This window comes from Mycteria americana, chromosome 2 (assembly GCF_035582795.1).
Source record: "Mycteria americana isolate JAX WOST 10 ecotype Jacksonville Zoo and Gardens chromosome 2, USCA_MyAme_1.0, whole genome shotgun sequence".
Taxonomy (NCBI): domain Eukaryota; kingdom Metazoa; phylum Chordata; class Aves; order Ciconiiformes; family Ciconiidae; genus Mycteria; species Mycteria americana.
In genome coordinates, this window is record NC_134366.1 from 147,979,519 (window position 1) to 148,006,557 (window position 27,039).

The 27,039-nt window shown below is 40.5% G+C and overlaps 1 protein-coding gene across 5 annotated transcripts in view; it reads right to left on the bottom strand.

Annotated features, from left to right (window-relative positions):
• Positions 1–27,039, bottom strand: part of RUNX1T1 (RUNX1 partner transcriptional co-repressor 1) — a 117,503-nt gene that overhangs the window by 46,677 nt on the left and 43,787 nt on the right. For 3 of the 5 annotated variants that reach the window (XM_075494918.1, XM_075494921.1, XM_075494919.1), the window contains 3 exons: positions 6,971–7,108; positions 2,953–3,194; positions 1,120–1,209 (listed from right to left, as the gene is read on the bottom strand). In XM_075494918.1, coding sequence (XP_075351033.1) covers positions 1,120–1,209; positions 2,953–3,194; positions 6,971–7,108 — 470 coding nt within the window. Of the gene's footprint in view, positions 1–1,119; positions 1,210–2,952; positions 3,195–6,970; positions 7,109–23,035; positions 23,154–23,792; positions 23,919–27,039 lie in introns of those variants that run through there. The other 2 variants (XM_075494922.1, XM_075494923.1) reach the window with 2 other exon arrangements.

Consider the following 27,039-nt stretch of genomic DNA (forward strand, 5'->3'; position numbering starts at 1 on the left):
TTTTAAAAGGAAAACAAACTAGATGCCATGAAAATAAACCGGAATGATTTAAGCAGGAATATCAGTTGATACAACTGCGAGTGGAAGAGCATATTCAATTCCGAAAAGAAAGCATCTGGCAACGTACCAAGGTAACAGCTATACTATCTGCATAGAGCCCATCTGACACAGCCAGCCAAGAAGGGGAAAAACATGAAAGCAATCCCATTGAGGATGCTAGTGCTTCAGGACAACAGAATAGCTAGCAACACTTACACACACTGACTAAAATAATGTAAAATGTCCACCCACCCACTGACAATGGGAAAAAAAATACGGGAACAATAAATACCTTATCTCTGGGAAAATTCATCGCCACAGCAAAACCAAAACAGAATACAACATACTCTGAGAAGGCAGCATGGGCTGTTCAGAGATCACGGCAGTTCAGAGGAGGTAGTTACTGACAGGTGAGAGGCAGAATAACTTCCTGACTTCAAAGAAGATTTTGCTTCCCTGATTCCTATTTTGCACATCCTGTGCTGTATTTTATTAATTGGCTCTTAGATTAGATTTTTTCTTTAATTTCTAATAAAAGCTGCATAAGCATAAACCAGTGGACACAGTCACCAGCCTTCTTAAGACACCACGTTTGTACTGGTGGCTGGAATCAGAAGAAATAATTAGTCTTTTCTTGTATGGCAGAGTGGCACAATCTCATCATGTACTATTGATCAGCAGCACTTTAGAAAAGGGCTGGTAGCAGGAATTCCTGACATCCCCTTACTCTGAATCACGCAAAGTTTGCAAAACTCTAGCTTTTTGCAAGCACGTGACATTATTATATTCATAACCAAGTCTCAAGACTTAGTTTGTAAAAGCTTCTATACCTACAAACTAAAAGTATAAAACAAACAACAGTGATTATAGAATTAGGGAAACAACAGTTCCTGTGAATAGCCAGAAATGGTCCCCGAACCATACATTCAAATGTAGTTCCATGCACTAAGCTATGGAAAGATGCCCTTAAACGTTATTCATTTTCCTGACTCTCTTAAAAAAGAAAAACTGTAACACGCATCTGTGACCTAGCAACAATATGGTTTGAAATACTTTCCAGATCACTGAACTGTGCAATACCTTTAAAAATGGGATGACAAAAGGTCGCAGTGGGAAGTTAGTAGCTTCTTGCAGTTTGGAATGAAATTCTTCAATTGTCAAAGTAGAATTCTGTTGAGAAAAAAAATTCTGTCTTGGTGACAAAATAATGAAAACACTTAGCAAGAGAAACAGTAACCAAAGCACTCTGAAATTGCTTCATAACTCATTCTTGATATTGATAAAAGGATAAAGAAAAGCGTGCTGCATATTAAATTATTACCTTATTAAAATACTCAAAGGAAACCGCCACCATCTCAGACATTCAGTGCCTGTTGCTTAGAGTACAGTTTAAGCTCTCAGGTGCCAAGCATGGAAATGCTTTCATATTTCAAACATCAGTTAAAGCTGCTTTTCTCAACATTTTGTTTTATTTTCTATTGGACCCTCTTGTAATTTTGTTCCCAGTGCAGAAGTGGTAATTAACATGCACACACAAAAAAATCACACTCTTTAAAGGCACATTCCTCGTTGTTTGAGGAAGAAAACTACACTTTGCCTCTTGTACACATAAAGAGGATTGTTTACTACATTCTAGGCTATGTAGGACAGTCATTATTTTGCAGCTGAGGGCATAATCATGAAGATCACATGCTGCACGGGGTTGACCAAGGGAATAATGTGATATGTGTATGTTCCCAAGGAAAAGATCCTCATTTGCTCCTCAGAGCTCAGATGAAGGTAGAAATCAACCGTAATTAACAGTGGGCAAGCACTTTTGATCTGAAAATCAAGGGCAAGTAGATGCTCCCAAAGCTGTCTTTAGTTTCTTTACTAGTTCCCCTTTCCACAGAGAACCATGGGACAAGCAAAACCACATTAAAAAGGCATTTTGGGTATGGAAGCAAATGGAGAGTAGGACTTACTGAAGTTACACTGCCTACGTTAAACTTCCTTTTGACACAGACTCAAGTGAAGGGGTACCCATTGCTGTCAGGTAGCGTTTTGTCAAGATAAATGCAGAGGACACCTGAGCCCTAGTACTAAACAGTGCTGGCACGTTTTGCTCCAAATAAAGTCGATGGCAACTGCAGCTGCTCAGAACAGATGTAAATTAAAGCACCACAACAGCATTTTTCCTGGTACATCTAATTATTGCTGAAGGAGATACATGGGAGACAACAATGTCTGGCAGAACGGGGGCTTTACTGGGAATAAAAAGAATACTTGTCCAGATTCACAACAGTTTGTCTGTAAAATAGCAGCCCAACTTGACAGATGTAGGTAAGAAAAAGCTGAAATTATCATTCAGCCATATAATCACATACAGATAACCTTATAAATAAGGTGACTCAAGCAGGAGCAATGCCCTGTCAGGTCCCTCATTGTTGGGTTCAATGAATACTGAGAAAAAGTTTTCCCCTGCGTAACTGCAGTCCAAACATATCTTCAGCTCATCCTTTTAACCAGTATTCTGCCACTATATATATAGGGCACCCTCCCCAGCCAACTAAACCAGGCAAGCCAAACCATACTTTACACCATTATATAATTCAAGGTATGTCTACATTAGGGGTGCCGCCAGTATAGAAAGAAAACCCTTTCACACCATTACAGTATAATACTATACTGGCAAAAAGAGTCAAGTCTATATCTGGTTGGGAATAGCTGCCGCTCATGGGAAGCTAGTCAAGTTACTCATGTTAGCTCCGGCAGCAAGAGCCAGCACTTCATTCTTGCATGTTTCGTATCCCTAAAGTACGATATATGCAGTGTATGTGACCCACTCTTTTATATAATAAACATGTCAAGCATAAAAGAAGGAAAAGGAGAGAAAAAGATCACAGTTATTACATCATTGGTTTTTTTGCTTACCACAAGTCCTAGCACAAGGGTACGCACTCTCTCCCCAATCTCTGGTGAAATGTCATTGCCAAACTGCTGTAAGGTTGTAAGAAATCTCTTCAGTTTGCTGAGTTGCCTAGCTCCACAAGCTGGCGGTAACTGCTGGTTAGCCAGAGAAGAGGAAGAGGAAGAGGATGGCCCATTGCTAAAGCCATTAGGAGGAGATGGAGCTCCATTTAACGCTGTTGGTGAATGGCTAGTGCCATTGGTTACTGAAAGAAAAAGAGAGAAGGGAGGATAAAACAGAGAGAGGGGGAAAGAGAGAGAGAAAGAAGACAGAGGGGAAAATCCATCAACTTATGTTTTCTGTGCTTGACCTCAAAATTAATTAAGTTGCACAATCAAAGATAATTAGCCTTTTGACAGAGTGACACTCTGCAGTTTATATCTATTTCCCAGTAGCTGGTACTGAACGGCGTATGGATTGGAAGTAACAGCAGCTGCCTCTCACACAGCCCCCCCAAAGTGCTCCTGGACCTGAAAAGCACCATTTGAATACCAGCCTTTTGTCCGAGGATTTTTAAAAGAGAGAGGGAAACAGAGAGAAAAAGAGCATGAGTGCATGTGTGATTGAAGACCAAAAAAAATTGCTCTTTGGGGTAGAAAAAAATGTGCGGACATATTTCACGAAACCTCAGTTTATCTCTGAATATTTTTACTTGTGTTTTGTACACACAACTGACAGCTGTGTTTATAAAACAGGACTTTCACGTTTTAACCTTACACCACCCAATGAGAAGGTTATTTTTTCCGATACCGATTTCCTAGCTGCTAACATATGGAGCACACAAAGTTGTCTGTGCAGGTACAAATGGTGCCATGCTCACTGTGGCCTGAAGCCTTGCAGCTAGGGCAGGAAGCTAGACTTCAGAAGACTTCTCAGAGACCACAAGCAACTCACCCAGCTTTCATGGGCCAATACCATATCTCTAAAAAGGATAGGAAAGCATTCCCCTCCTGTTGCAAGGTTGCTGTGAGAATAACTATCTAAAGTACTAAGTATTCAAAATTTATGGCAACGAGATTCATGCAGACATACTGAAGACAACAACAGACAGTTTTTGGCAGCGATTTCAGTTTGATTCTTATCCACGCTCCAGAACAGAGCAGAAAATCAAACTGAGGACATCCTTTTCCACCCAGGTTACTTGGAACAGCAACAGTCAAACACACTCTGTTGAGGTTGTTTGAGTCTGGCTCGCCAAAACAACAGCGAATGGCAAGAAAAAGGACGGCTCCCTAGAAATACGAATGTACCACTGCACTGGCAGGTGTGGGCACGCAGCAGGCGACTGTACCCAGCAGCAGCCACGCTCAGCTGGCCATTGCCCTGGAGAAATTTGCTGATTTCTTTTTGGGAAGTCACTCAGAACCCATCCCAAAAAAAACATCAAAAATCAGGAACTTGTCTACAATCAAAAATGCATAGGAGTATTAGTCTAAATTGCTTCCTATTTAAAAGCATAACTGTGGCGAGCTAGCAACTTAAAGAACTTCCAATGTTACTTAATGCCCAGCCTCCCTGAAGCCAAACATCCCTTTCTCTTTCTCACTTTCTCCAGCAGTCATCTGTATTTTCAGACAGCAAGCCCTTTTTGAGGGTGGACAGCTATTACTACATTTAAATCACTACCCTATTACCAGATTTAAATCACTACCACAATACTTTTGAAGGAGCTTTTGCCCTCGTGACTGAAGTGCCCTTCCGGAGGTACTACAGAAAAAGCGATGTGAATGGTTATCTAGTTTCTGCTTGTGTTTTATCCTAGTTTTTTGTTGCCTGTTCTAGTTGCGTGGGCTAGGAAGAACAAGAAGTGGAAAAAGCAAAAATAGAAAGAAGCTGGCCTCAGCAAGTTCAGTTCCACGTGTAGCTCCAAGCCACGCTCTATGAGTGCTGCAGTACAGTGAGATATCTGAGTAAACAAAGACAGCGTGATTGCAAGGAACTTGCATAGCCAAAAGTCATCATACCATGAACTTAGTAAATAAGCACTGGGAAGAATAAGAACGTGTCCTGCTCTAGCCTGACACAACCCAACAACTCAGTCCCTGGTAAGGGGCTGCTCCAGGCAGAGAGTCCTGGGCTATGATCAAGAAAGCACAGAACAGCGGAGTTCATTACCTAGGATAGATATGAGGAGGAGAAAGGCAGGTAAAATTTCTCCCACAACAAAAGAAATATAGAAATACTCCCTAAATGCAGCTTCTCTAAAACTATTCTTTTTTTAACAGCCCGCTCCTTCCTAATGATTATATCTCTTTCTTAATAATGTCTGAATTTGCCAACTGGCAAGGACCTACGTCATTTCTAAAACAAAACCATGTTATTAATAAAAAAGAATTTAGCATTTAAAATTTCAAACTAGTGTATGTCAAGAGTTTTTAATCGTCTAAACCAAAGAAAACAAGCATACTCTTGACCAGAAAATAAGTATGATCTTCCTGGCCTACAGGCATTCCTGCTGCAGTAATAATAAATGTAACAGAGACTCCAACAGAAGTGGCTGTTTACTGCACAAGCTGAACCACTAAGGCCAAACTCCAAACTCTGACAGGGTAAAAGGCAATTAAAATTAGACTTTTTTAGACTTTTAGTCTTCATATAAACAGCCTCAAAAATCCAGCTATGGTTCACACACCTTCCAAAGTGCTGAACCCAATCAAATAAACAAACATCCAGAAATTTTCTGAGTACATTGAGGATTATGAGAGTGATTAAAGAAGAACATTGTCCTATTCCTTTTATGATCGCCAAAGATTACCCTGAACTGTGCAAAGTGCATTACACAGGAAAGCTTAATCTGCAAGAGCCCCATCCTGCAAAAACCTAGAAACAATTTAACTTTAGACCGGAGCAACTCCTAGGATGATTCAGGTGCTGGAGTTAAGCAAAACAGACAAATCTTTGCAGGATCAGGGTCACTGGGTTAAATTTGAGTTTATGCAAATAGCTGGCACAAACCCTCCTCGCTCTTTAAGTTCGATGTAAATCGTCAGGACAGGGTTCCCTGAGACAAGTAGTACAAAGGCCTCCAGCTGGCCTTCTGCATAGAGGTGAATCTTAAATAAGGCATTTAACAGACAGAAAGGGACTAAACAGACATAGGCAAGACAAATAGAAGATGCTGCCTTCATTCAGTTTAGGCATATGTATTCTACTGTTCTAAAAATGTTTTATTTAAAATGTGAAATGTAAACACATTCTCATGTTTATACTATTACAAGGCAGTATAAAAGAGACCAAAAAATTTGCAGCTAAATCTTGGTAAGCGAAATGTGGATCATTTCATGGCTGTGAAAAGAATAGTCCAGACAACATGCCAGATTCAAATCTCAGTTACACTGATACGAATGCAGAGTAATTCCATCAAGACTAGTAGTCTCCTGTGTCTTTATATCAATAAACTGAGACACAGATGCAGCCCCAAGTGATTTAGAGAAGTGGTCACAGACTAGAAATCTCTAAATAAAACATTAAAAGGCCTTTATTTTTTGTTTCATATCAATATTAACTAGACATTATATAGCACTGAAATCAGAATTCTTCATTCAATCCTAAGTGGGATGAAGATAAGTGTTTTCTTTATGAATTACTCCCACTTTAAAACCAGAAACAAACAAAACCCCCAAAGTTTCTAATTAAAAGGGAACGGGATCATTTAAACAACAGGATGGCATAAAAGAGGAGAAGAAGGTTTTCTGTACTTCCCGCAGAAGGACTGGTCTGAGCATTAAGTACATGGGAAACCAGTGCTCACTGTTCTTTGGCACTGCAGCCAAGTCGTCAATGAAATAACAACACAACTCTGAGCTGAATGTCTCAGTACCTTAAAGAAGCATTAATCTTAGTTTTGTTTAATTACTTTATCGCAGTACAACCAAATGCTGCTCCCGCCATGTCATGCAGGTTTCCCTTCACATATTTTGGGTTCTTACATACAGAATTGAAAGAATATGGAAGAAAAAGGAAGAAAATAAGTCTAATTACACGTTGTGGGCGTGAATGAACTGGTTCTTGGAGCTCCTTGGGTAGTGGGAGGAGGTGGCATGGTTGGAGGCGTCAGCCTGGATTGTGTCTTCACATCCACAGGTGAGTCTGGCATTGTGGAATGCTTCTCAGTGCGATCTGCAACACACACCACAGGAACACACCAGTTTATTTCCCCAAGCACACACCCCCTCTGACAAAAACTCAGAAGCTAATACAAGAAGTGAGCCACTTCAGCATCTGCTGCAAAAGATTACACCTGATTATCTACTCCAGCGTGCTCTTCCCAAATTACATCATCTAAACCTTACTTAAGAAGGTGTAACACAGATGGTAAGACCTCATTCGTAGCGGTGCTGCATTATCTTTTGGTTTTATTTCTAGCATGTGCAGATGCTACCTCCCAAGCACTCCTGGAGCTGCAATAAGGCAACCTCCCTTCAAGACTCTCATGTTAGCCAGGAGGAAAAAACCAGACGAAGAGACAGGAAGGTAATAAATCCCCTTACGACAGCTCTTGCAGAACTAAAACCTGAAGCTCTTTAGTACAGGTGAGATATTGGGTAGGATATTGGTTGAAGCCAGCTCTCTTCGTGTCTCTTTTTTGTAACACTTGCCATTCTCTCCATCGCTTCTCTTTGTAATAATGGAGAGATACTTATGTTCAATACCGCACGCCTGCTGGATCACTTTACCACCCTGCTCCTGGATATTCTTACATTCATCAGAAAAATGAATATAACATGCCAAAATGGTGAGTCAATCGTCACACATACATACCATTTTTTTTTAAAAAAGCATCTAAGTTTGCACCTTCACACATTCATTAAGAACAACTTTAACGTCCAAAACCTGCAGGATAAGTAGAAACATACCTCCCCAAGAAAACAAAACAAACAAAAGGCAAAAACAGGCAGAAAACCCAACAGTTCTCTTGCAACTAAAGATCTAAAGATGAAGATATTTGATATAGAAGTATCTCCCTTTTCCAACATCTTTTTGAACACCTCTATGTTAAAATTCTAAAAAACCCACCCAAACCCTTATGTTTCATTTATCAAGAATGGGGCAAAACATGACAACATTTACCAACTGAAAGCAAAATTAAGGCTTCCTTACTCATGCCAGGAGTTTGGCGAGCCATCTTGAGTAAAGATGAGTAAGATCAAGTTTAGCTTTTAGTAGGCATCAGTTAAATTCTTCCATCCCTTCTTTGGGGAGTCAGGGTTATTTATTTTATACGCTGTCCTACACAAGTCTTCCTGAGCTCCATTAAACTATTTTGCAAAGCAAGTAAGTGTCGCTGCTAATGGGTAAGCATGTACGTCTGCGGTTTTAATTCAAGACAATAGCAAAGTCCGTCACGTTCTACAAATTCTGTCACTCCACTTTGTGACGTGCTTTCCTTCTTCTTACTAACAACGTACAAACTTCAACCAAAAAAATCATACCTAAAATCATACCTGAGAGACACTAAGAGAACATAAATGCAATGCACATGTTTAACAAAGGAAGGGTATGTTTAAAAGAGCCTCAAAACACTTAATTATCAGAAAGTTTGAAACAAAAACCCCACAAAAATTAACAATGCACAATAGATACCAATCTTTAGCTGCCTGAAACTGAGGAAACTGATGAAGTATGTCCCAGAGACGCAGCGTGTCGGGTACTGCAATTATAGGAGCCATCTTCACTCTTTGTAGAAGTGCCTACAGACGATGCTTCAGTTCTCAGGGAAAGGGAGTAATTTCATATAGAATTTAAAGATAATTTGGGGAAGATGAGCAGTGAAACACCCCCAGAACAGGATGGGGGGGAATACAGATACAGTATTATAGGATCTGTAGTGTTGGTCTAAGGTTAGTAAATGTCAGCTGTGTAGGGAACAGTATCCAAAATGATTAGCTTAAATATTAAGGCTGTTACACAGACAAGTGAGGTTTGATTTGCAAATCAAGCAACAGTAAATTATTACATGCTGGAAAACAAAAGCAAGTTTTTAAACATATTCTATACAAATTTCCTTTCTATATCGCTATACTAAAGCAGTTAAATCTATATCTTCAACAAGCCATTCATTTAATATAAAGAACGATGAAAACTTGTCTTGAGATGTTAATTGCTTCCTTAATAGCCGAATTCATCTTGCACTCACCTCAACCAACCTCAGCAACAAGGGAATAAATAGCTTTCAGCTCATGTTGCAACAGAGGGAAAGAGGCACAGCAGTGAGCCCAAGCCCTCCTAAATAAAGGCAAATATTTCTGCCATGCCAAGAAAGGAGAGAGAAAGGGAGGCTTGCCAGAGCTGGTGGGGAGATAACAGTGGGAACTGCTGGTCCATCTGGTTTTCATTCTGCTAACACTCACATTGAACTGTTAAGGAAGGCAGTCCAGGTACACAGATTTGAAGCATGTGGGAGCGCAGACACAGGCACAGAGGAGATGGAGGTGGGTGGAAGAAGGAGTGAGAGAAATCGAACTCCTCTAACAGTCTGCTGCTCGCAGCGAGCAGGCACAGCCTGTATCCTCCAATTCAGCTGTTGATAACTAAAAGTGATCCCGAGGCTGTAACCAACCGCACGGCTCCTGCTCCCCTCCTTTGCTGCATTTCAAAGCTCAGGTTTGCTCAGAAACGTGCTCAGATTGGAGGGGGGGGAGGCTTTCCCAAAAGGCTGGCAATGTTTTGTTACTTAAATTGTACATGGTAGTGGGAAATAGCGTGTTGGTTTTGCCCTCCATATTCAGATTGCCATTCTACCGCGATCCAGCTGGTTTTTACTCCCTCAAACAGTGTCTGCTACCTGGTTTGCAAGATCACTGAAATTATCCACAGGCCCCTGTACTTCTCATACAAATCTAATGACGTTAGGCTTGATTTTCCTAATTAGCTTTCTTTGGACCTCTTAGGTGTAAAAAAAAACCCTCCACACACTTACCTTTGCTTAACCTTTCTCTCCCCATTGCAAAGCCCTAAACCCCACCCTGCTACTGTATGATCGCAGGCAGACAGATTTATCTCTGGTTGTCTGTAAGTTCCCTAGCCCTGCCTTCTGTAAGGAGATATTAGGCTCCTTTCAAGCACACCTCAAAACACTTCTAACCAGGGTCCAAGATTATCTTTTCAGAGCAGAGACCGTCCAGGGCCGGGGTTGGCGGGGGGAGGCTTTTGAAAAAGTACAACACAAAATGCAAAGCTCTTCCACATGCTTGGAAGACATCACCACCAACACACTGCCCAGGAGACCAGCTTGCTCCATCGCGGCCTTTACATCCCACCTTTCCACCCTCTTTAATAGCAAAACTCCTGCAGGAGCCGTTCTGCTCTCACTGCTGCTACTTACCTGTTCCTTGCCTCTACAGCTGGTTCCCTAACCTCCGAGGGAGCTACGGGGCTGGGAGCACCTGCCCTCGGCGGCTCTGCGCCCACCTCTGTCCCACCACCCACAACCCCAGAGAACTTCAGCAGCTCTGTTTTTAAGAGGAAGACCCCTCAGGGCGTGGAGTGGTGACACAAAGCAGAGCCGCTGCTGATAAAAGCGTTATTTAGCCTAGAACTCCAGCTTCTACAAATAATTTTTTTTTTCCTTAATTTAAAACCAAACAAACATGCAACACTTTTTACTCTAATTGTTGAAAAACAGCCTGATGATATGAAAGCTAAAGGCAAAATGGTATTTAAATCGTATTCATGAGCCAAGTTTCCCCTAAACCATGTTATTCCATGAGGGCTTTTATGTATAGACATTTTTCGTACAAACTCTCTGTGGATATTCTGCTATCTGTACATTCAGAGGTGGTGAGGGTTTGGGAGGGGAAGAAAGAAGCCCTCAAGAGGAAAAACTGTATTTTTTACATGTAAAATCCTGCCCCTGTAAGATTTCATGTGCATTTGCTCTGGTTTTATAATACAGGAGCATATACATTGAACTTTGCCTGAAATTTGGAAGAACTTTAAGGAAAACCATGTCTTAAAATTGCTTCATTTCTTGAATTCAAAAACAGTTTTATGCTTTTGTGTCAAATCAAACTCCCCATTTGCAAAACTAGTTTTGATTTTTTCTTTTTCCCTGTTAGACTCTGTCATTTCAAACAATAATCCTGAATTAGCAGGGACACACCAGAAAGTTTCATACAAGCAGTATCCCACAGCATCACACGTTTCAGAGCACAGCCTGTGTATACAGAGAGAGTAACTTCTTTCAGGTGTAAAGATTTCTTCCACCGAATCCCTCTAACCAGTGACAGACTTGCACTCCTTAGCCCAGTTCGGATCAAATGGGGCTGAAACCAGAGGTCTTCCAAACCGGAGGGAAAAGGAGACATCTGCAATTCATTCTGCAGTGTTCACCACAATCAATTCAGGATGGAGATAGATGGTGAAATAATGGTCTAGTCCTAATCCATACACACAACCCTCTGGTGCAGTGAGAGACTTAGAATAAATTCAGAAAATATGTTTCAAGTATGCAGAGATCTATTGCATTTGCTTTGGATTATATTTTTTATTTAAAAAAAAAAAACCCAAACATTTTGAAATATACATTCTTGAATCTCTTTTACAGTATAGAGTGAAGAACTGTGATTTTACCACAGAAGTATTTTGCTCCGTTTTAAATTAAAGAATGTTGTAAAACCAACTTTAAATTATGATATTTCTTCTGTGGATTTCTTGGTTCATGAAACTATACTGTTCTTGTCATTCATTCAGTTTTTATGGTAGGAGTTATTTTTATCACTATATTTAGCTGTTAGGTGAACACTGATATTTACTGTGAGCATAGCCAGCTTCTGAAGACAAATAGCAAACAGACAAAGTAAAACGTGCAGGAGCAGGGGCAAAGAGAGATGTGCATGTATTCAAACTGATTTACTTCCTGTACCCTAAAAGATTTAGTCCATTTTTAAAACAAGGCGGTCTTTCATATATGGCAACATTTCAGCTCACGTGGCACCCTTCCAAGTCTAACGCATCAAGGAAAGCTGATGTATGGAACAAAATATGGAATATATAAATACTTTACTGATACCCTTTCAATAGCCAATTCAATGTCAAGCATTTCTAGGAGTGGTGTGTTTTCAATTTCCTTTTTTAAATGAAAAAAAGTATGGCATAATACGCTGTGGCATTTATTTTACTTTTAGTTAGTGCAAACAGTTCCAGATGTATATTCAGCCATGAAAGATTCTTAAAAGACGCTCTATACTGATTGTACAGTACTTACTACTTCTGTGCCAACATGTTAAAAATAAAAATAAAAACTGCCAAATTAAAAGAGCCCATTGTCTTGTTTCCTTTAAACTCACAGAAAGAACAAACCCTGCATATGACACACGGGATTAGAACCCGCCTCCACCACCCAAATTATATGAACTGAGACCTAAATCTGTGGGATTTAATACTGATGATGGTTACCTAGATGGCATTGGACTAATTTTGATTATTTTGAGAGGGATAGCATGGCATTTGCAAGCAGGTAACTACAGGTTGTGAGTGACAGTAGTGACGGACTGGGAGACAGAAACCCACAGGTCCACCTCAGAGGACAAATTACATAGCTCTTTCATCCATAATGCTATCACGCTACAGTCAGTAAAGAACCTTCCCTCCTTCAGATTTGGCCAAGCCACGCAGCACTGTGACAAGGCAGTGTCTGTGGAGACCCACAGCTCCTGACTCTCAGACCTGCCACTACGCCAAGCAGGACAATATTGCAAGGTATCTGCCTTGGTTGAAAAGGACTCGTTCAAGAATGCACAGTATAAGCCTGATATATAGAGTAAAGCCTACCCACCCTGTGCACTGCACAGCTGGGGAAACCTGGAAGTCCCACGATGCAGCCATAAAACACAACATTTGGACGACACCGCTGCAGACCCTCTCCCAGCCAAGCATGCCTGGGACTTGTTTGGGACCAGTCTCTTGGCCCTTTTGACTTTTTCTTAAGGAATAAACATGGACCTAAACACAGTGGATGTTTTTGTGCTATAAACAACTGATCTCCAACGGGCATAATATAGACGTAACCTTCTGTCAGCACCAGATGCAGTCACGTTATTGGCCTAGAAAGAAAACATCACCCAGTTTCCAGTTCCCCAGTGGAGAACTTTTACTCCCTTTGCAGAAGGGCGGTATCAGAAAGCAGCTCAGACACTTAGACTCCACCTTTTGTCACAAAACATTACCCCTGCAGGCTTTATCCACCAGGAACGAGAATGTGTGTGGGGCAAGTGACGGGCATGCACAGCAAAGTTTTCAAGACGACATAACGTTTCACTGCCCCTTTAGCACGCCGGGTATGAAACTCACATACTGAAGATGACCCTTTTGCAAAAGCAGTATCACAGCTTTGCTGCAGTCTTATCTTGGTTCTCCTCTGCTCAGATAGTTGAACATTTCATATCACCAGCTATTCTTCAGAATAAATGATGGCACACCCAGTCTACCCATTTCTTCTCATTCAATATGCAGGAGCTAGAAGAAATTCTGCATCCTGGGAGTTCACTGAAGTTATCTCAGGCCAAGTTATCAGAGCTTTCTTCAGATGTGCTAAAAAACCCCTTGAGAATAATGCAATCTCCACTCTCTCTCCCAAAAGCTGAAAGGGATTTTTGTGCTACTGTCTCCCAGTTTTGGTAGGAAGAGCTTGTGGAAGATGTAAAGTAGGTGAATGATGGACAATGCTTTGTGTCACGTTCTTCATCCATAATGGCCTTGACTGGTCCTACCATCATGACAACGAACCAAAAACGCAGAAGCACTCTCTTTCGTTTCAGTTCTCTAGGGTGAGAGGTTCTGACTGGCAAAAAAACATGTCCCACGCTCATGGCTTAGCAGCTGAAGGCCAGATAGTTACACACATTATGAAATAAGCAATGCATGAGTTCAATCTCAGAGTTGAGACAAAAATGTTATGGCTTGGCTTTGCTTGGACATATTATTTTCTCCTGAAAGAAATAAACTTGTCTTACCATATAATTTCATTTAAGAGGAAGAAAAAAAATTAGAAAAATAATCTTTTTCCTCTCATTTAACAATCTGACATGTTTTGACAGTTTCAAAACTATCATAAATTCACTTTCAGTTATTTAATAATTAAAAACTGACTCCTGACAGAATTGGACCTTTTTTTAAATGCCTCTTTTCTCCTTCCCCCTTCCTGGTTTTGCAAATTTTACCATGTAAAATCACTTGAACATACAAAGGAACGCAGGGAAGAAGAATACATTCTGAATCTAGATCTCCTACCACCATAATGGGTTATGAAATACTGTAGCAAGAACAAACAAGCAAAATAAGGGCCAAATTCAGGCAGCTGTCCTAAGTTTCCATAAGCCCCCAGAAAATAAAGTCTACAAGTTCCCTTGTCGTGGCTCAATACATACCAGTTGGCCCGTAATGAAGGCGAAGACAATGCAGATTTATTCTAAATATCCCACCAAGCATCATGAAAACGCCCCTATGTATGCATAACTAATGCAGTTAATAAGCAGATAGTCCCACAAACATTATCGAAATACTATTTTCCTGTTTACATTGTTTTCTGGATCTTTTCTACTTCGTTTTGTTGACAAGCTACCAAACTAAGAACTGTGCGTTTTGAGTGGTTGTCTTTCACGTCACAGGAACTATTACTGCTATTCCAAAACCAGCTCACGGAACGTTGAGGCCCGAGTGAAGTGAAGAAGAGGTGCCCACCGCCTCCAGGGTGAAGAACTGAGGAACAATCAGCGCAATCGCCGGCCAAACCCACTCCCCGGCCTCCCCGACCAGCTACGGAGGTGACAACCCCTCCACATTAGCAATCGCTCCCTTCGCTTCTCCTATACTTGTAGAGGAAACCACTGGGCTGTTTTTGGATGCGGCTTCCCAAAGGCTCCCCAACCAGTAATTCGTTTCCTTTTTGTACCATCTTCTCTGGAAGACCTACCCTTATCAGGATTGCATGTTACTTGGCAAACTACAGATGAAGTTAGACTGACATTTAAGAAACTCAAATGCCATCAGCATCGAATTGGTATTGTTTGTATGTTCTTCCATATTCAACCACACATAGCACACATCCTTCCCACCAGAAGTAAGAACATTTTCTCTCCCAATGCCAATTAAAATTTCCAAACTCGCTCTCCAGAAGCATATTTATATTTTTAATCCAAAGTTTGTATAGTCCTAAATTAACAGTAAAGAGTTTGTTACACACAGCTAAAAGTCCGAAGCAAAATAAATACGAACTCCTTTATTTTTAATGCGCTTACTTACACAAAGCGTGAAGCATAGTTGAACCCATTTTAGAAAAGTCCTAGGAGAGTACTGATACCAGTACTCCATTAGATTTAACTAGAACTGAAGTCTCCAATACAGACTAGACAATCTAAGATAACTTATTTAGATTCAGGGCAACTTTAGGTATTAAATTTCTCTGCCAGTGAAGAAGTTATTATGGCTGTACTTTTAAAACGCATCACTTGTATTTATAAAACATGCCAGAAGTCCTTTAGGCTCAAAAAGAATCAAACATGGGTATAGGCGGTGATATTTTCCACGGTTATACATCTGAAAAGATGACATAGGGACTACCGAGAAGGTAATGGATATACATCTGGCTTTGCTTGTTTTTAAACTGCGGAATTTGTCACGGGTAAGTCAAGATCCTCTAAGGTGTGGAGTGGTGTTGGCCAGTCTGGGACAGACCGCTCCTCACCTCGTGGAGCAAGCTCCCAAATCCCCTCCCTATCAGATTGCGCCGTTCTACCCAACCAAGAATCCAATCCCTCCCAGTGATATTTCAAACCATGAAAAGTTTGTTCTGTTAGGCCAGGTGCGCAGGCCTGGGGAGCAAGACCTTGCCCCTAAGACAGAAAGCATGGGCAGCCAAACACCCTCTCCAGCAAAAGTACCAGCCCAGTCCGAGAAAGGCTGCTAATTTCTGCCATCTAATGCAGACAGCTAAACTAGCAGACTAGACTCCCCATATAATCAGTGAAAAGAAGAGTTAGAGCCTCTAATTTATTAATTCCTAAGGCTGCTAAGTCAGATGGTATAAATATTCCCATATAGATCTAGGTCCTTTGCCTCATGAGAACCAGAGGCATTCAGAGTGCTCTAGCAGCGTGGCTGGTGTACAAGCCAATCGGCGATACTCAGCTGCCAGGCATACTAACTCCTTGGTTTCTATTCAGCCAGCCAAGACAGGTATTAATCCACCAATGAAAAATATAGACTGAAACATATTTCCCCCAGAAACCCTCGCTCAGGTGCTGCCACTGTTACTGCCGCTCCCAGCAACAGGAAAGTGAAGCTATAGGGCTTTCCCCTATCTCGAAGATTGTCAGTGTATAATTCCAAGTAGTGCAATTTATTACCCTAATCAGTGCTTCAGCATTTGTGGAAATACACACTTTGGAAGACTCGTATCACATCATCAGACGATACCATTAAAGACATCTTGTGTTTACACGACTGACTGTCTAGACAGAGTGTGAGAAAATACTCATTATTAGTTACAAGTCAGCTCCTCCTCGACGCTGCACATCACATCAGCTGTCTTTTATTTGGGGCACTGGATCCCACCTGAAAGCAGCAGTGGGGAGGTGGGAGGGGGGAAAGAGAGTCTCAGAAACTTCACACGAAATTAAGACCCTCCACCTCAAATACTTTCTTAGATAAGGTAATATTACTTACTGGCAAAGAAGCTCACAAGTAAAACAAATGTTACCATTAGCAAAAACAAAAACATATTTCAAATCAATTGTCTGACCTAATATGTCACATGCATACTTAAATGTTAATATGAAACAATATAAGCATGTAAAGGAAGAGGGAAAGGAAGAAACTTGTGTATGTCATGTAAAACCAGACTGACAAATGTAAAACCAGATTAAACCCCCTTCTGAAGCCAGCAAATTCATACAAATTCACATTGGCACAGAAATCAGGTTAGCTCACCCAGGAAGAGAGGTGCTGGGTTAGCCGGCCAGTCCCCAGCCCCAGAAAGACTCCGAAATATGTGCTTAACTGTAGGTACTGCAAACAGCTGGAGGTAAACTAATGAGACCGCTCGCAGGGCACACAATTACATGCAACGTTTCTAGACCTTAAAGCATCACAGCAGTCTTAGTCTTGCACAATAAAACTTAAAACTTCCTTCTTTAAAAGTATCTTCCCTTTGTTTTGAATTTTAAATATCAGACCGCAAAAAAAACAACAACAACAAAAAAAATACAGCTGAAGCCTGAATTGAAAAAAATCAGTAATTATTACAGAAACCACAGAAAATATAAGTGAAATATTAAAACAATTTCATGTATCATAGCATTGCCATGCTTGACAGTTGTACAAAACATGCTTCATTTCATGCCCAGCAGATTCAAATTATATGTATTCCTTTTTTTTTTCCCAACAAATACCTAAAACCAAAGGTTTTTAGATTTATAGAGCCTCATTTTCATCAAGCCAGCTAAATCCGCTACTCCAACACAGCAATTTAATATTGACCTATGTGGATCAGTACAGCTTCCATGGCTTGCTTCTATATATGTGCATATGTGTGGGCACGTGCTTGCGTGTGTGTGCGTGCATGCACTTATAGAGATATTTAATCAAGCTTTACTTACTTGGTTTTGTATATAAAAATACTTACTGTGATTTGTTGGGTTTTGGGGTTTTTTGTTGGTTTGTTTTTTTTTTTTTTTTTACATTCTGCTTTAGAAAATTGTAAGAAAGAATAGTCTTCAATTACACTGAAGGGAGTGTTAAATGGAGGGGAAACTGCAGGGCGAGAAGTCAGACACCAGAGAGAAACCACTCAATGCTACAAGTGCAAGAGAAATATTGACAAAGTAAAGAAGTCCGATGCGTTTGAACTCTGAATGTTCAACGTGGATGCACTTAACCCTCGGCAACATGGTAAGTTTTCTCGTACATGCTACCCTTAAGAAGAGCAGATTTAACTCTCTCCGTGCTATGGAAACACCCTACAGTTGGGGCTTTGGGTCTACTTGGATAGATAGACTTTGCTTCATTGCGGAGCGGATGAACCAGGAGAGGAGCCACGTTTATGAGAAAGGGCAGAAGACTCCACGGGAGGAAAGAAACCCTGCGGCGGGGCAGAGGGTGGCTGAGGGGGCAGCGGGGCAGCCTCTTCCCCTGGGGTCTCCGCAGCCCCAGGACGCACCGGCGGCGTTCGCTGGCGGCACTGGCGTGCCGGGGCCGGGGGAGGCGGCGAGACGGGCGGGCGGAGGGCGGCGGGGCGGCCGCCGGGGCGGAGGGCGGCGGAGGGCTGACAGGCGACCGGTGGCCACGAGAGGGAGCCCATATTGTGCAGCCGCCCGGGGAAAGGCTGCCTCTCCACGCGGAACACTCGAAATTCAGGGCAAGGTACTCGGAAAGCCAAAGGGAGAGGCTTGAAGAAAAGTTCCTTCCAGTATCAAAAGTTAACCTCAGCCGTGCGGTGCAGGAAGGAAAGCTTACCATACTGCGTACGTATACATCAGGATGTACTATTCCGTTTCCACAGTACCAAACATAATATTAAGTATTTCTCTCTAAATTTTGGCTATAAACATTTCTTCCTCAAAAGAATAACTGGGCAGTACTGGCTGCAACAGCAGACCAGTTTCAGTGCCTCCTGTTGTCTACCCCAGCCAAACAAGTCAGATGTTTCCCCCCCTCCCTTAACCTACACCCACCCCCCATTTTGGAGATGGCTTTCCATATGAAATACTCGAAAAGCAGCGAAATTGCAGCAGGCAGCACATCAGACAGCGGCATGCCTAAAATCGTACACTATATCCAGTCATAGGAGCCCAGATGGTGCTCACACAACTATAGCCATGTGATGATATGTGAAGTTGAAAAATACCCCACCAAAATTTAACACCATTTCTTTTTTGCACCAAAACACAGAGAACCAGACAGAAACTGAGATTTTCTTCATACCTATAATCAGTCAAAGAGATCAAATGGCAAGCAGGGCAGAAATAAAAGCAAAAAATACTACGGCAGCTCACATAGGTCTTTATAAACATCCTTCTGGCACCACATACATATTAAGAAAGCTAAATCCCAATGGCAGCGACAATTCAAAAGCATAGGGAGATAGTGACTGCACTGGGATCTCCTGTGAGGACATGTTTCTTTATGGTCTTCACTGGGAACAGAACATGTAAAACACATCAGTAGTTACCTGGTAGGCTTTAAACTGCTTGGGACCTGAAGAAATAAAGAAATGCTGAATTGCAACAACTATCCAAGGCAAATTCTGGAATTATGAAAGGAAAATTTTAGAAAAGGGAAAATAGGAGTACCTGGATGAAATGCTAAACAGTTAACAAGAATAATTGTCCCCAAATGAGTTCCTTTCCATTATCTTTTTCATAATTATTGCAACAGAGCAAGTAGCTTCAGTAACTGTGCATACAAATGATCTATTAGAAACTTAACAGGTCATTTCCAAAGGTGATTATGAGCTCTGACTTACAGACCTACTCGGTTTTGCACATAATTCTGTTCAATGCCAACAATCTGCACAAAATTAAGATAAAATGTGTTTCCACAAGACTAAGTGGAAATAAACTTTCCGAAACTAAACCTACTGCTTCAGAAGGTATGAGGTGGTGAACACTGATGAATCAAATGCAGTCATTTTCACACTGAAATGTTAAAAAATTTGCTTTTGCCTGTGCTCTGGTGTCAGGAGAATGGAAAGAAGAGGAGGCAGTAATTATATGTCAGAGCTCTTACAATGCCACGTGCTATAATTAAATGATGATGAGTATAACAGCAAAAAAGTCTAAGGTTAGATGGAAGGGATAAAAAGCATAGTAGGTTATCAGAGTGGACATCTGCTATAGATCAACAGTATGGACAGCAGAAACATGTGAGTACATAAAGTTACCTCAACCAACTCTTTTGAAGAGTTTCTGCCACAGGAGGATGCTCTTCATCACAACGGTCCTAACTGGCCTTGTTTCTTAATGGGTAGCTGTTAGTGCTTTCGCTATAAGTGAGCACGCAACAGGTTTTGTATTAGAAAATATTAGAAAATGGTTCGGAACCACCATTTAAGGAGAGCAATAAAGGACAGGAGCATAGATGTGCAGCTTCCTCAGTTGCTGAGGTTGTTAAGAAACAGTAGGAGACACAGAAACAGATCCTGGCACTCCCACTGTGAATGGCTTGGGCACGTTGTAAAGAAGTTAACTGAGCAAAACCAGAATCGGTTCACTTAAAAAGTGCAGGGGAAAAAAGTAAGAGCAAGCATACCAAGCTACATTAGCCAGAGGAAACAAGAGAAATACCAGCTTTCATTGATATCAAATAGATGAATTAGAAAACAAAACTATAAAATCTTTGATCTTAATTGAAACGAACAACGATTGTGACAACTTGCAAATAGCTACGAAATTGGCATAGCCTGGCTTTAAATCTGTCTCAATGGCTGAGAAAGAAATGGGTGAGGGAGTACCCAAACTTGGACAAAAAAACCCTGATTCTGGAAACGTGTGTGATTTTTTTACAGGAAGGAGTGAAACAGAAAATGGGATTCCGATACTGACTGTTCTTCCCTCATTTTCTCTTCTAGCACAAAAAGAGAGAAAAGAAGAGGTGAAACAAACACACCGATATACTATTACACCATTCAGCCAGGCCTGGGATCTCAGAAGTCTCTCGACATACCTTCCTTTCCTCCAGGAACCCCAAACCCTGACAAGAATGGGGACAAGGAACAGTATGACCTCCTTGGTTCTGCAGGGAGCCAGCAGCTTTCTCATTTATTACTCCCCCACTTCTTCTGTTTCTTCTTATTATTGTTTAAAACAATCTAACTTTCTCTTTTTTTTTTTTTTTTACTATCTCAAATGTAGACTTTGAACACATGCTCTGCCATCATGTTATGTCCTATTGGAACAGCTCCTCGAAACGCTGAACCTCACTTGTGATTATTTACCTAAAAGCTTTGTTTTCTTTTAAACCATGTGTATTTTGTTGGACTGTATCTACTGATAGCTAAACTCCCAAGCCTTCAACCTGCCATCTCAAAGAAGCTGATGCAATGAGAGTAAAATGATAAATCTCTGTACTGAAAGCCAGCTGCTTCATTCTTAACTCTGACCCCCCCCCTTTTCTTTTGCATTCTAGCTAGCATACAGCTGTAATAAATGTGGCTCTTCTCACAAGCCGTGCAGATGTTAACAGTTCTGTAGGACATCAAGAAACATTCCAAGAATCTTGTAAGTGCTGACTAAACTTGCTTGAATTACCCACACTACCTCCTCCACATTCCTATTCAGTAACATTAGCCTTCCTGAATGTATTAAGAAAAAAAAAATAATTAGCATTTAAGCCAAGACATTAATATCTAGGTCTAAATGCACTATCAATAAACAAGGAATGTTCTTAAGCCATCAGACAACAGATATTCAGATAGTGAACCAGAAGAAGTCAATTTATTCTTTGTCAAGATGACTAATGCATTTTTCATTTCTTATCTCTGCAAGAGTGGCTAAATGACTGTCTGAAAATATATATTTATAAAAGTCATGGCTGGATGTATTTGAAAGAAAGGATCAGAACTATAGCAAGATCTTTTCTTTTCTAGTAATCAAGTGGATTAATACTAAATTAGAGTGAAGGAGTTCAAAGTGCTACCTAGTACATTTTTATTAAAGTTATATTAGCATGACAGTCATATGCATTAAAGATTAGGCTAAAGCCTCAAACCAGAGCCGGTTCTGGGCAGGAGCAAGAGTCCAGCTGTGCAGGTAGAGGACTAGATACCAAATGCGTTCATTAAGCTGGTCTGTACTAGAGGTAACTGTTTCAATACTCTTCCTTCTTCAAGCAGCAAGCTTAGTCTCCTTTTTTGGGGTAGGACTTTCAAAACACATGAAGCAGTTTAGAAGCACAGTCACCAACAAAGGCAAATGTGACTAGTACTCACGTATTACTCCAGACGCTTGAAAATCCCACATCAAATACCCTACCCTATATGTAAACTTCACACTTTCAAAACCTACTGGAAGGAGGGCTGCAGAGCGATTCACAGCACTGAGCCATAAAAGGATCACAATCTTTGACAAGTTCAGAAACAAAATGTGCAGTCGAGAGTTTCTACGGCGCAGTTTTGAGATTGTCTCCAGTCAAGTGTCAATCTCAGCAGAGCTTCAAAGAGGACAGGGTAGGGAGAAATAAAACGAACATATCAGTACATTTCCTGCAAGGGATCGATAAAAAGACCTCACTCCTACAAAGACTTACATACCTGCTCAACTTCAGATACTTATCCTATTATGGTAGCACACTTGAAGTTAAAATCGAGTCTTTGAAGGCGCAGGGCCCAAATAATTTACCATGAAATGTGGAATTCAGGGTATTGTTTGTTCTTTAATTTAGCAATACAGGAAATCTGAATATAAAGCAGAATTGCAACGTGCTATTTTTTAAATGCTTCATGACACTGCTTTTAGAGTAATTTCATCAAAATGTCATAAAAAGAACATTTAAGCATTTTGAGATAAACAAAAAGACAATAGGCTACAACCTTAAAAAGAAGTTAATGTAGTATTAACAGAAGCTATGTAATTAGCTAGTCCAAAACCTCAACCTGCCTTTAAGCTTCCCCGAACGAAATAAATTGGGAGGAGAGAGCAGGAAGAAAAGAGCCATAAAAACCCAAGCAAAATAAAAAAGAGAGGAGAAAGAAAACCCACATGAGCCAGGGTCCCTCACTGCTGTTATTCCTCCACGAACGGAAACGCTCGGTTCAGTCATGGCTTAGGAGGCATAAACATCATTGAAATTCAGAGGCAGCTCCGAGAAAGAGGACGCCTCAATTGGTATGCAAGTGGTGTTTTCTCGCCCTGAATACATTATGAACTTGCAGCATGCTAATATGCCATGCTATCATAAGCACCAGATGGAACAGTAGGCAGTATATGTCCCATCAAACCTCAGGAAGATGTATTAATGTTCCTGCTCTTTTTTTTTCTTCCCTTCCCCTCCCCCTTCCCTACTACAACCCTTCAGCTGTGTCCCTAGACTGGCACATTTCTTAGCATCAGTCACCTGCTCCTGAAGCACAGTTCTCCAGGGTTGCCTCATCTTCACCAGGTGGTGCCAAGCATCTTTTCAATCTTTTTTATCGCAGAAGGTAAAGGCCACAAGACGTGTCAGGCTGTGCTTACTGAAGGGTACCGAGTACAAAAGATAACATCATGAGATAAATGATAGATGAAGAAAGATTTCAGGTTTAAAGCTAGCACAATGGTTTTAAATGATGTCTAAGTAGCGCAGCAGAGGTTTCCCCCTCAGTCTTAGTGGCCAATGAAGAATTGGGGGGCAGTGGCAAGGGGTAAGATTTTCTGTGTAACCAAATAAAACAGAGGAAACTGGATTAAAGATCTTTGAACCAAAGTCCTTTTTTCACCACACTGGAAACCTTTTCAGAGAAGATGTACACAATTCAACCGCCGTTTATAGGGTGGGGGGCAGGGTTTAATTTTAAATCAGAGTATGAAAATGGCACACAGGCAAATTAGTTTACAGGCTTTTGGTTTGGTTTTTGTTTGTTTGATTTTTTTTTTTTTTTTTAATTAGAGATGTGACATTCTTTGACTTTTATGACCAAAGAATTGCTTGGACCTGTACGTATGATTCTGAAGAAGCGTAGTATTTTAATACTGCTTTGCATCACTAATGAATTCAATCCCAAGCAGGTTTTATATGACTGAAGAGAAACGTAATCTAGTATTCTGTATGAAAGTATGTGCATACACATACAAAACTAAAACAGATTTTCTTTTATCACCTGAATTTTTCCTACCTCTTCATAGAAGTATGCCTCCTATTGAAATACATAGTTTGCAAGAAAATTATCTTTTTTCCCCCTCCTACTGGGCCATTCAAAAGATAAAATGAGGTCCTCAAGACTGAAAATGAAGAGTCTGCGCATTCAAACCACAAGTAAGAAAGACCTGAGATGGCTGAAGAAAAGCGAATCAGCTTTTCGCATTTGAAGTTTTCACGTTCAAGTGTTTTTAAACACGTTTGTTTTTCAGAAAGAAATCACATCAGTAAACATTTTGCTAATTTCTGATATTTTAGAAACCACCTGCTGATTTACAAACAGCTCTCACTATGCATGTAAATCTATTATTTTCCTAACAACATTAGCTTTCTCATAAATACAGTCTAATTCTGCAAGATGCTGAGTATTCACAACTCACATGAACTTTTCTGGGAATTAACATTGCTCAAAACCTCAGAAAAGCTAGTTACATGAGTTATCCGTTGCATGTATAAGAAGGATTTTTCCCAAGTATTAATGGTATGGTTGACAGGGATTTCCCCCCACCCATCCAATCCTAACTAAAATAAAAAATAATTACCTTTTTCTTTCAAACAAAGCACTTTATGGACTGTTATTCACAAAAAAACAGGCATTATTCTAGCATCTATTAAGTCTAGATAGACTCTAATGCACGGATGTCTTAGGGACTGAGTCAGGAATCAGTCAAATTTTTTTCCTTTTTCTCTTCCTACTGAATATTGGGGGGCTTGTTTTGTTTCTTAATATATAGCCTTTAAGGGTAATTTGCTAGATTATGATTTGCATTGTGCAAATAAGTCTATTTAAGTCCATTATCCTGCATTATAAAGTAATTTCTGACACCTAAACAGCACTCAATTTAATTACAACATACTGAAACAGTACAGCTGACTCCCAAAGGAACCTGTTTGGATCAGAAGATGATGATATATGCTAGCTGCTGATCATCTTTCACCATCAGAACTGCAATCAACTGTTTTAAAGAACAGTATCAGAACATCTGCATCATCATATTATTTCATGGCAAAAAGCCCTCCAAAACCTAGCAATTGCATGCAGCAATGTGTGCACATCCCAGCCTTGTAAGCAGACATATTTAAAAACCAGTAGCTTTACTGTAATGACCAAAGTAGACAAAAAAAAGGCTCTGATTTTGATTTAGCAAGCATCAATTTCTGCAGCAGAATCCCCATTGGGCAATTCATCAAGGCATCTATTCTATATCTAGTATGGCAAGACAGCAAAGACACTCACAGCCTCCAAAAACAAAAAACACTTGTGACAAAACTACTAAGCATTCCTGGTGATTAAGTAATAGACACTCATTCTTTCACGACTGTCTTGAACCAATGCCCCAGACGAAACTGTGCAATCATATTTGCTGGTGTCAGGATGAAATCAAGGCATCATGACTTTCTGTATTCCTTCAAGAAAACGCAAGATATTTGGCAGCATCCACGAAGCTCTTTCTGAAAGAACACAGAAGTTAACTAAGGAAACAGCATATAATTTCTCTTGTGGCTCTACGGAGGGCTGCCGGTCGATACCTGAAATGTAGCTAACATTTTTATCTTTGGAGTTTCTACAGACTCTCAAAAGCAGTTTGAAGCAAAAGCTTTAAGGCAGCATAAACTAAAGAATTCTGTTTTTGCTAGTCTCTGAAGATTAAACACCATTGCTTTCCTTCCTCAAAATGAAAGGAATTGGAAATTACTACTCTACCAATTGACATGTCAGAGGAAGAAGCCTGGCTGGTCAGCTGTCCTGAGAAGCAACCATGCAAGTCCTACCTTTATTCCACAAGACGTGGTTCTGCCTGCGCAGAGGAGTCTGAAGAGGGCAAAGAAAGACTGCAACATGGGCTCTGCCTCAGACAGCAGAGAACTTGCTATACGTGCTCTGAGGACTCTGCTTTCATACCAAACTCTCAATGAAAGTTTCATGCACAGAGTCATCTCCTGCCCAGCAGCCTTGCTTATTAAATATAGAAAACCCAAATACAGATTTGCTTTTACAACCACAGAGAATAATGTAGAGAGAGATGTAAGGAAATTAACACAACAAAAAGAAGAGCATTCTTCAACATACTTTAAAAATTTAACAAGAGAGTCAACAAATAGTATTCCCAGAGAGGCCACCGTCTCGCTTCCCCTCCATTTGCAAAGGGAAAATAAAGTGCAGACATTGACTATTAGGAATTCAGAGAAGTAAAATACACACTCATTACAGCACAGATCGCCTTTAATAATTGCAAAGGACCCTGCCTTTGTTTCTGAAGATGAGATGCAGTATAATGGCGATCTCAGTGTAAAATAATCAAATATTGACCTTAATAAAGTAATTTAAATTACTTCCAAGATCTAATATGAATGAGATTGACAGAAGCTCTTTCTCTTCAGAAGCCTACAGTGAGGAGATCCTGCACGCCGTGGAAGGATGAACTCAACCAATGGGGACCACCTGAGTTCCAGAAACCGAGTTTTATCACTGCCCTCCCTCCCTCTGCCAGCGGAGAAATGAAAACTAAAAACACCAAGTCCAAAGACACAATAAACTCTGTTGCAAACCAGTTTCCGAGAAGAAAACCGATGACTTTCAAAGCTATTCAATGACAGTGCCATCTGACCCCGCTGGACATCTAATTATACCCTTTCTTTTACAGACATAACCAAGGCTGCTTTAATGAGCATCTTTCAGCTTGCTTTACCATGTTAGTAACTCCCAAAGTCCTTATGATTCACTCAGTATTTCTCGGTGTGTACTTTCAAAACTGATACAAACCCTGACTCCTTCTCAAAAAGAACAAGGTTATCGCACCCCCGTTTTTTAAAGATCGTTTTTGTACATTGTAGCGTTTATAGTTTAAAAAGTCAAAAATAACGTACCTTGTACAGTTCCAAGCAAAGAAAGTAGCCAAAAGAAACAGTAACACTGTGCACAGAAAATGACCTCTTCTAAACTTCAGTTAGCAAACTTTCTCCTAACCAGAATACAAGTAAGTGCATGCAAAGCTAGCAGATACAATTACGCAATCAACAATTATGTGGTGAAATGGACTGGAAAAATAAAATTAAAAAAATAAATGTTAATTTGTATTTGCTAGCCATGAATGATGTAGCTGGTGCTCTGCAAGGCGCAAAATCCTTAAAAAAAAGATTCTCTTAAAAATTCGAGGAATGATCCGGGGAAGTCACACATAGGAAAGTCAAAGGAGCTGGCATTCATCTGGATTATAAAATAG